At 39.5% G+C, this 10,931-nt stretch overlaps 1 protein-coding gene and 1 pseudogene across 1 annotated transcript; both read left to right on the forward strand.

Moving 5' to 3' along the window:
* The first annotated feature begins 625 nt into the window (after window positions 1-625).
* On the forward strand, window positions 626-8,945 carry LOC125604140 (annotated as a pseudogene).
* Window positions 8,946-9,098: 153 nt separating this feature from the next.
* LOC125604139 lies at window positions 9,099-10,255 on the forward strand. The gene is made up of 2 exons (XM_048774693.1): window positions 9,099-9,440; window positions 9,551-10,255. The coding sequence occupies exons 1-2, from the start codon at window positions 9,099-9,101 to the stop codon at window positions 10,253-10,255; spliced, it is 1,047 nt and encodes a 348-aa protein (XP_048630650.1).
* Window positions 10,256-10,931: the final 676 nt, after the last annotated feature.

A 10,931-nucleotide genomic window follows, 5' to 3' on the forward strand; every position in this document is an offset into this window, starting at 1 on the left:
TAGTTATTCTAGTTACAGTTCATTAACCTTATCGTTTTTTCCTTAAAGGGAATATACTTCTCTTTAGACCAAAAACATGGGTATTTCTGTACAAAAAATGACAGCTGTATAGAGAATATGTGTCAACTTGCTATTGTGTGTCTCAGTGTTAAACAAAGTCGTATTGTGTCTTTCAATGTAACTCTCTCATGATTTTTTGCAAACTTGGCATGTCCTTTGTAATTTCGAATGAATCTTCTTAACCTTTCTTTCCAAAAGAATTAAATAAAAATAGGATTTCTGTAGTTAAAATGTCTATATCATATCAGTGAATGATTACACTCCATTACTCCAATTATCAGAGGAAACATAGCACTTAATCTCTCTACGTAAGTTAATATGTCAATATCATATCAAAGATTACACTCCCAATCACATTTTCCTTTCCGGGGAAGACAATCTTACCAAACAGAGAATGGGCGTAGGTCCATAGGATTCAACAAGTTACATGCATATATATCGTAATAAAAAAATCAATCTCAAATAAATTTATTAATTCGTAACGAAATCGACAAAAGAGGGGAAAAAAATAAAAACGACACGTTGACAAAAAAAAAAAAAAAAAAAGACACGAGTGAAAGATTAATACTATTCACACGTGTGAAGAATCGTCATCATCTTCTCCTCTTCCCCAGTTTGGGCTCCGCTCGCTCGCTCTTCTCTATCTCGATTTGAGGAGTTCCGTTGCGGTCGACTGTTTACGTCTCGTTGGTCACGGAGCCAGAGATTCGAGCGATTTCGCTGCAATTTTTGTTTGTTCCGGTGAAGAGATTCGTTGGTTGGTTGAATCTCTGATGCTGAGGTAATTAGTCATGGATTGGCTAATTCGTCGCGATCGTTAGCTGTTAATTAGAAATTTATATTCGAATTGAATCCGTTTTTTTATATTTGTTCTTTTACAAGCTATTTGTGATTATCTCGCTTTATTGATTCAGTGGGCGATTAGATTGATTCAATTTTTTCGATGATTCGAAAGTTTTGAACCAGCTGTTTCGTTGGGTTCTTAAAACGTTTTTGTTCTTTGTTGCTCTTCTTGTTACGCGTGTTACTTTACAGAATCTCATTTTCATTTTCATTGTTTTTTTTTTTGTTTGTTTGTTTGTTGTTGGTGTTTTGTGCGTAAATCACATTTCTTTTTAATACAGCTTTCTTCTTTTTACTCAAGCGTTATAATCTAGTGGTTACTTTGCGTTATACTTGTTATTGTTTAGTTGTTCATAACCTTGGTCGTTTCAGGTGTTGTGGACACTTGTTATCAAGAAGAAGAAGAAGAACCTAGTTTTTGGTTTTGGAGAATTCAATTCAATTCCATTCCATTCCAGCCATGCCTTCTCTCCAGCTATTGCAGTTAACTGAGCGTGGTCGTGGTCTTGTAGCTTCAAGACGGTAACTTTTTACTTTCCTCTGAATTTGTATTTTTAGTGAAAAAAGTTATTGCTTTGCTTATTCTTGTGATGTTCTTGGGGATTAGCATTCATACTGTTTTTTTTGCTCTGTGCTCATTAGTTATTTTTTTTAATTGCTCGCCTACTCTGTTAAATTCTCTATAGGAAATCTATACTGCTTGCGGCTGGGATTGTAGCTGCCGGTGGGGCTGCTGTTTACTTGAAATCAAGGATCAGCTCCCGGAGGCTTGGTTCTTCGCGTCAATGCAATGGTCGTAGTGATGATGATGAGGCGTTGGAAAAGATGACTGGAAACGATAAGAAAACCGCGAAAAGAAGAAAGGAGGAGGATTGAAGTCTCTTCAGGTTCTGACTGCTATTCTTCTCTCCCAGATGGGGAAAATGGGTGCCAGGGATCTTCTCGCACTTGTGGGCACTGTGGTATGCATTTCCTCTCAATACTTGTGTTATCTTCGTGTACGAACTGTTGCTTCAATGTTATAGAATTCCGGATGTCTCAAGTTTATGGCCAAGAGCTTGGAAAATTCTTATTATCTTATTGGTGCGAGCTTAGTACTCTTTCTAATCCGTTATTTTACAAAATGCAGGTTTTCAGAACTGCTTTGAGCAATAGATTGGCGAAAGTTCAAGGTTTCCTATTCCGTGCTGCTTTCTTAAGGCGTGCGCCATTGTTTCTACGTCTTATCACCGAGAATATTATGTTGTGTTTCATGCTTTCCACTATGCACTCTACATCAAAGTACATAACTGGGGCCTTGAGTTTGCGATTCAGAAAGATATTGACGAAACTTATCCATTCACATTATTTTGAGGTAGCCATTGCCGTCTCCTCTACCATTTCTTTATACTTCTTTCTGCTGGACATCACTTTAGTCTTCCTTTATTATTGTTTCAGAATATGGTATACTATAAAATATCACATGTGGATGGTCGGATTACGCATCCCGAGCAACGAATTGCCAGCGATGTACCAAGATTCTCCTCTGAGTTGAGCGAACTTATTCAGGATGATTTGACGGCAGTTACTGATGGGATATTGTATGCATGGCGTCTGTGCTCATATGCTAGTCCAAAATACATCTTCTGGATACTGGTGATTCTTGTTTAACCTTATACGTTTACAAGAATGACTTTCCGTTGAGCCATTTATGCTGCTTTGCCTTATATCCGTTCACAGTACAGTTCTTTCGATCTGATGTTTATGTACTAACCTCAACAATTGTTGTGTAGGCATATGTACTAGGAGCTGGTACTGCGATAAGGAACTTTTCTCCTTCTTTTGGGAAATTGATGTCCAAAGAGCAGCAGTTGGAAGGGGAGTACCGGAAACTTCATTCACGCTTGAGGACACATTCGGAAAGCATAGCATTCTATGGTGGGGAAACCAGGGAAGAATCTCACATACAACGAAAGTTCAAGAACCTTGTTAGCCATATGAGTGTCGTGCTTCATGATCACTGGTGGTTTGGCATGATCCAAGATTTCCTGCTGAAGTATCTTGGTGCAACAGTTGCTGTTATTCTGATTATAGAACCATTCTTCTCTGGGAATCTAAGACCTGATGACTCGACACTAGGGAGAGCCGAGATGCTAAGCAATATAAGATATCACACCAGTGTCATTATTTCTCTCTTTCAGGCGTTGGGAACACTTTCTATAAGCTCCAGGCGGCTCAGCCGACTCAGGTAATTCTTTATGTTAGATCTTTTGCTAGACGCTCAGATGGTAAACGTCGTGTATCTGTTTCTTTCGCGTTTAAGAGAAATAGTACGAGTTCAGTTGGTAGCCCCCTGAAAAACATTGGCAAAGGATGAAAAAGATTTCTGATTCAAAAAATAAGTCTGGGTGTTTGATTTTGCGCTATTGGTGAAATCATATACGGAGGAGAGAGGAATAGTTAAATTTACTTTTACACCCATCAGTAGTGGTGGCTACGCTTTTTAATTATTGAAATGTCTTTACTTCCAACAGTGGTTATGCTGACCGAATCCATGAGTTGATGGCTGTCTCGAGAGAACTCAGTGGCGATGATAAAATATCTTTCCAGAGAAATAGAAGCAGAAATTACCTAAGTGAAGCTAACTATGTTGAGTTTTCCGGTGTCAAGGTAGGTGGAACATAGATTCATGTTACTGGTAATCCTTTCCCAAAATGATGTGTTCTTAATGTCGCTTACTTCAGGTTGTTACTCCAACGGGAAATGTTTTGGTGGAGGATCTCACCCTTCGAGTTGAGCAAGGGTCTAATCTTCTGATTACAGGTGAACCATCGATTTCCCTTTTCATGGCCTATTTTGGCAAACCGTCAATTATTCTCAGTACAAAAATATTGTTCTATGATTCTTGAGACGAGGAGAAAAGTAGTACCCTTGTTGTCCTTATGAAGGAAATAAAAAAATGGGAATGTGAATGTGAAGTACTATTCTGGAAGAAGCAATCATTCTTGTACCCTGGAAGGGGGAAGGGATAGCAATCTAACCTTTGCCAAAATTAGATTTGCCATGCCTAGTTATAGACGATTCTTTCATGTTCAGTTCAACAATGAGGGCCTTAGTGGAATGTTGTGTCTGCACGTCATTTTCTGGGATTGATTTACTGGAGTTTTTTAGAATCCTGGTTTTCAAATTTTTGTTACTTTAATTTATGTTATGTTGGTCGGCTTGCCTGATATTATCATTATTCTCCCATTTTATTGTTTATTAATCAATATGTATCATTAGGTCCTAACGGAAGTGGCAAGAGTTCCCTTTTCCGAGTATTAGGAGGTCTATGGCCCCTGGTGTCTGGGCATATTGTGAAGCCAGGAGTTGGTTCTGATCTTAACAAGGAGATCTTCTATGTCCCTCAGCGGCCGTATATGGCAGTAGGAACACTTCGTGACCAGTTAATATATCCTCTTACTTCTGATCAAGAGTCTGTACCACTCACTGAAACGGGGATGGTGGAGCTATTGAAAAATGTTGGTATCCTAGTTTCTCTATTCTCTAGGAGAATAGTTTGTGTGGTTTAAGTTCGTTTTCTGTCAATTGTGCGTCTTGCTTATTTCTTTGACTGCTACTTATAGGTCGACCTAGAATATTTATTGGATCGATACCAACCAGACAGAGAGGTTAACTGGGGTGATGAATTATCTCTTGGAGAGCAACAGAGATTGGGAATGGCCAGACTGTTCTATCACAAACCCAAATTTGCAATTCTTGATGAATGCACAAGTGCTGTGACAACTGATATGGAAGAACGTTTTGCTGCTAAGGTTCGAGCTATGGGAACTTCTTGCATAACAATATCCCATCGTCCAGCCCTTGTTGCATTCCATGATGTCATTCTGTCATTAGACGGTGAAGGTGGATGGAATGTTCACTACAAGAGGTTTGAATTGTTTCTTAACCATATTTCTGAGGATTCTTGCATCTATAATTTAAAATGACTAACTTTCAGGGACGACTCTGTACTTCTGACGGACGCTGGAGTTGATTCAGTGCAAATTTCAGATACTAATCGGCAAAATGATGCGATGGTTGTTCAACGAGCGTTTGCCGCAGCTAGAAAGGTCTTCAGAAGCTCATGAATATTTTTTAATCTTCGTTGAGAGGTGCTTTTTTGGTGGTTGTAACCTTGTTACTTGGTGCTATGTAGGAATCTGCCAAAACTAATTCAAAGGCTCAGCCGTACTCGACGCAGTTAATCGAAAAATCGCCTGTTGTTGATAAAAGTGTTGTGTTGCCTCGTTTTCCTCAACCTCGAACATCCCCAAGGGCGTTGCCACTAAGAGTAGCTGCAATGTTGAACACATTGGTGAGCTTCGGTTATTACTGTGAAATTTATGAGAAAAACACTTGTAACATATTTTGTTAATCTAGCAAAAAGATACATACGCATGTCAGTGCATTTCCTTAGCTTCCGTGGAAGCTCCACTATTTGTTCCGCTTGGCTATTCGTCCCACATTAATGCTAAAAGTATCTGACCACTTCATTGTTACGTTTCAGATACCCACTCTATTTGACAAACAAGGAGGACAGCTGCTTTTGGTTGCTTGCCTTGTCGTCTCAAGAACCCTGATCTCTGACCGAATAGCATCGTTGAATGGTAAACATACTCCGATCTCTTACCTGATTAGTTTTATTGATAGGGCTCCTTTTTCTAACAACCGCACGTGATTTTTCAGGGACCACTGTGAAGTATGTCTTGGAGCAAGATAAGGCAGCCTTTGTTCGTCTGATTGGCTTGAGTGTTCTCCAAAGTGGTGCATCTTCTGTCATTGCTCCTTCATTAAAGTAATCTTTCCTTTTTAGTTTTTATGCATGTTTAAAACCTCATTGTGCTTTTTTTTTTCTTTTTCTTTTTGTCGTCTTATGAAATTAGTTTTTGTTTGATTATTAGTTACAGTTGAGGAACCCCGTGCTTATGTGGTTTCACCTAACCTTTTTTGTTACATTTTCTTCAGACATCTAACGCAAAGACTAGCTCTAGGGTGGAGGATTCGCTTGACTCAACATCTGCTACGGAATTACTTGAGAAATAATGCGTTTTACAAGGTTAGGTCAAATCTTTAACGTTCAAAGATACTATGCTAACATGATTTATGAACTGTGAATTATGACTGAACTTGAGTTATTCAGTGCAACTTGAATTAAAGGCTAAAAGAAATATCCTTACAAATGTAAGAAATATGCTGAGATTACCAATCCTTACAAATTACTAGTTCTATGCTTCATAGAGGCTGTTTATTGTTCTTTTCTTTTAAATTGATGTTGCAAATTTAGAGACACTTAGGAACTCATTGGGTTCATATCTTCTTTTCAGGTCTTCCACATGTCAGGCAATAGTATTGATGCGGACCAAAGACTCACTCGTGACCTGGAAAAATTAACCCATGACTTGTCTGGACTTCTTACTGGAATGGTAAAGCCATCGGTTGACATTCTTTGGTAAGTACATTTTCTTGGATTGTTTTCCTGATATTTGTTTCATGCTTCTTAATTGGTTTGAAATATAAATAACGCCAAAAAAAAATTGAATTGAAGGTTTACCTGGAGGATGAAGCTATTGACTGGACAGAGAGGAGTTGCCATACTTTACACGTACATGTTACTTGGTCTGGGTTTTCTGAGACGTATTGCTCCCGATTTTGGTGATCTAGCCGGTGAAGAACAGCAACTCGAGGGGAAGTTTAGGTAAGAGTTTTTTACGTTTCTTCCACTTTGCAGATGATTGCGTTATAACGACTACCTGGACCAACTTCTTCATGCTTATGTAGGTTTATGCACGAGAGGCTGAACACGCATGCTGAATCCATTGCATTCTTTGGAGGTGGAGCTCGAGAAAAAGCTGTAAGTGTCGTAACTTCTGAAGCTATAGTCGTTGGATTTTGGTCAATCTAATTGTGAAGCAGAGCTACTAGAAGTGAAAGCCAATAAAGATTCTCAGTTTTTATGTGATGATGGCCTTTTCATGCTAAATGCGTAGAGCTTTAACACGTCTTATAGGTGAATCTGCCCTTATGTTTGTTGATTTTTCATGGAGCAGATGGTTGACACAAAGTTCAGGGCACTACTGGACCACTCTCTCATGCTCTTGAAGAAGAAATGGGTGTATGGCATACTTGATGATTTCGTGACAAAGCAACTTCCCAATAATGTGACTTGGGGATTGAGTTTGTTGTATGCCCTAGAACACAAGGGAGACAGAGCACTTGTCTCCACTCAAGGTGAAGATCTGTCACACTTTTCGACGTGAACCAATTAATTTTGTAAATTTTCTCTATATAAGGCTTTCTTGCATGACGTCTTTCATACTAGGTGAATTGGCACATGCATTGCGGTATCTAGCTTCCGTCGTGTCTCAAAGTTTTATGGCGTTTGGTGATATTCTTGAACTACACAAGAAGTTCCTTGAGCTCTCCGGTGGTATTAACAGAATTTTTGAGCTCGATGAGTTTTTGGAGGCTTCTCAGTCAGGTACTAAGAGCATATATATATTTATATATATATATATATGTTCACACTTCTTATTATTAGGCATAGACATATGCTATAGAGAACGTCCGTTGATCATATTCGTTTTGTTTAACTGTTTTCAGGTGCTAGCTCAGATAATCACAGAAGCCGTTTGGATTCTCAAGATCGAATTTCCTTTTCAGAGGTGGACATCATTACCCCAGCTCAGAAGTTGATGGCAAGCAAGTTGTCATGCGAAATAGTTTCAGGGAAAAGCCTCCTCGTCACAGGTTAGTGAAATTATTCTTTGTCATTGAACTTATTGCATGAGTGCCAGAGCTAACACTAGCAAAAAAAATTCAGGTCCAAATGGTAGTGGAAAGACTTCTGTATTTAGAGTCCTTAGAGATATCTGGCCCACTGTATGTGGAAGACTTTCCAAACCATCATTGGACATCAAGGAACTTGGGTCAGGGAATGGCATCTTTTTTGTCCCTCAGCGACCTTATACATGTTTAGGGACGCTGAGAGATCAGATTATATATCCTCTATCTAAAGAAGAAGCAGAGAACAGGGCAGCAAAGTTGTACACCAATGGTAAGTCATTTACTTCAAAAGGTCGGTTTGATTCTCAAATCAATACTCTCTGCACATAATCTGTAGAGCTAATTGATGATCTTCCCATCTCTCATGCTATAATGTTGCAAGTAACAGGAGAAACCTCAGCTGAAGCTGGAAGCATTCTGGACGTTCATTTGAAAACCATCCTGGAGAATGTTCGATTAGTTTATCTATTGGAAAGAGATGAAAGTGGTTGGGATGCTACAACCAACTGGGAAGACATATTATCTCTTGGAGAGCAACAGAGGCTAGGCATGGTAAGTCTTCTGTAGAGGCAACAACCAGACATATACAGCTTTATGATTAACGTGAATAATCTGAGTTTTTGTATTGTAGGCACGTTTGTTCTTTCACAGACCCAAGTTTGGAATCCTTGATGAATGCACCAAGTAAAATGATCAGAGTCTTCTTCTCCTATATAATGAAGTTTGCAATCATCATTTTTTTCTCACTTATATCTGCTCTTTTGGGTTTTGCAGCGCGACGAGTGTAGATGTTGAGGAACAGCTCTACAGGGTTGCAAAAGACATGGGAGTTACTTTCATAACCTCATCACAAGTAAGTTCTTTTTTGTTGCCCATTCACTCATTACCATGAGGCCACATGACCAACCAAAATCTCACTATTTCTTCTTCTCACAAAAACGTCAGCGTCCGGCTCTGATCCCGTTCCACTCCTTGGAGCTAAGGCTGATTGATGGAGAAGGAAACTGGGAGCTACGTTCTATCGAGCAGACAGCAGAGTAGACTCAGCAAGACACTTGCGTAGTTTTAAAACAATAATAAAGCCAAAAGCTATTAGAACCTTATGCGAATACCTCTTGTACCACAGATTATATGGTATGTAGTTTCTCGATTCTTTCTCCGCAGAAATAGAACGCTTCCATCCATGTTACTGATTTCGTTTGATTTGGAGGAAATAGAATGTAATTAATTTGATTAAATTATTTCCCTTAAAAAATATGATTCAATCAATATATATGGAATGAAAGGAATATTCACTTTGATTGTTAGTAGAGTAGTAATAGGAAAATCAGACTTGGAGGTCCAAGGGTTTATATATTTAACGTATGAAGGAGTAAAAAGAAGAAGCAGCCATGTCTCATCATCTCAGGCGGCTCAAGCCATCCTTTGGAGTAAGCCACCTCACAGCAGCTTCTTCTCGGAGCTTCTCTAATTGCATCTTTAAGGTTAAACCTTGTGGAACTACTGTGAGAGACGGCGACGTTGGATATCTAGCTATCTACAGCTATGTTGATAAATTGATCGACTGCACACAAAAGAAGGTGCCTATGGAGTTAGCAAAGGGGATGGGAACCACCATAGGAGCATCCCACGGCTGGGTAGCAACTTTGAAAAATGGGATCATTCGTCTTCAAGATGACTTCGACCCCTATGCGTCGTATACAGACCCAAAACGCATTCCTCTGCCTCCTCTTGTAACTCTGCCTCATTGCCAAACCCAAATCGTAACCAACATAGCAATGTCCTCTTCCTCCTCCCAGAGGATGAAGACTGCATCGTGGCTGTCAAGTTCTTGGGACCTCAGCTAAGCTTGTGTAGGCCTTCTCAGGGAGATTGCAAGTGGAGCAACATCAGAATCACAGACCCCAGCTTCTTCTCCTCCCATGTAATGTACTCCAAGAGAGATGGCATGTTCTCCATGCCCGCTGCTGGAGGAAACTACACAGCATCGTGTGATCTTGGGAGACACGTGAACGAACCAAAGATTCAGATGCTGTCGTACCCGAAACAACGCGTGTTTGAAGATCTGTATGTAAAGAGCACGGGTACGTTTATCGAGAAAGAGTTTCTGAGAAAGTTCGACTGGAAGCACTCGGACTGGTCATGCAGGATGGAGCACTACTTGGTGGAGTCGTCACACACAGGTGAGACGTTTCTGGTGAAATGGTCTAAAGATATTAACCCACAAGACGGGAGAAGTGAATTGGACCTATTCCTTGTGTTGAGAATAGACGAGGAAGGAAACGCTGAATATACTAAAGACTTTGGAGGTGAGTGCATTTTCATCTCTAAGGCTGAATCTTTTTGTCTCCCGGCATCTTGTTTAAATGACAAGAGACCAAACTGCATCTATCATTTAAGCGACACGAGTTTTGGAATAAGTTGCATGGATGATGATTGGAAAGAGAGGGGTGGAGACCTAGCTTTCCCAGGCCCTTTTTGGTTCCCACCAAAGCTAGACTCCAAAGGTAAACGTATCCTTTCATCTGGTATTCAATATCAAGTGTAATAAAATTATGCTGTTTCATTTGATTTCTTGTTGGCCTTCGTTTTTTTTTGAATCTATTTAAATATACATTCCAAAAGTATTTATCCTTATTTTCCGCTTTACTGATCGATACTTGTCTTGATGTCACAAAAATTTAAGGCTGGGTATGATTAAAGAACCAAAAAAAAAAACTTTCTTGATCCGTTCTTTTGTTTGCTTCACAAGTTTCTTAATTTTTCAATTAAACAAGAACAGCCTCCTCCTCCTCCTTGTAATGAATTTGAAGTGTTCTTTTGGTTCACATCACCATGTCCTTTAATACTTAAGTGTCAAAGTTTTCTTTGGCGCTGGTCTTATTAGTGAACATCACTCCAAACACACGTCAGTTTTGTCGCCTCCTTTCTCTGCCTAGAGGGTGTGTAATCTGATCTCTCAGCGTCCCCTAAACATGTACAGGGACAAAAAGAGATTCTATTCCCTCACACAAGTCACATACGTAAGTCTTTCCAGTGTTAATTGGACCTGAACTTTGCTAGTGTTAGCTCTGGACTCATATGCAATAAGCTCAATTACAAAGATAAATTTCGACCCCGAATCACAAGACTATTAGTAGTAGTAGTACCTGACTGAGAAGCATCCAAAAAACTCATCAGGTCAAAAAGTTCAGTTAATACCACGTGAGAGTCTCAAGTAACTA

The sequence above is a fragment of the Brassica napus genome, unplaced genomic scaffold (genome assembly GCF_020379485.1).
Source record: "Brassica napus cultivar Da-Ae unplaced genomic scaffold, Da-Ae ScsIHWf_46;HRSCAF=85, whole genome shotgun sequence".
NCBI lineage: Eukaryota > Viridiplantae > Streptophyta > Magnoliopsida > Brassicales > Brassicaceae > Brassica > Brassica napus.

Excerpts from the sequence above, each read along its gene's own strand:
- LOC125604139 (XM_048774693.1), top strand. The coding sequence starts at position 9,099 with ATGTCTCATCATCTCAGGCGGCTCAAGCCATCCTTTGGAGTAAGCCAC. Across the intron at positions 9,441-9,550 it reads GCATTCCTCTGCCTCCTCTT|CTAAGCTTGTGTAGGCCTTC; the intron begins GTAACTCTGCCT and ends TTGGGACCTCAG.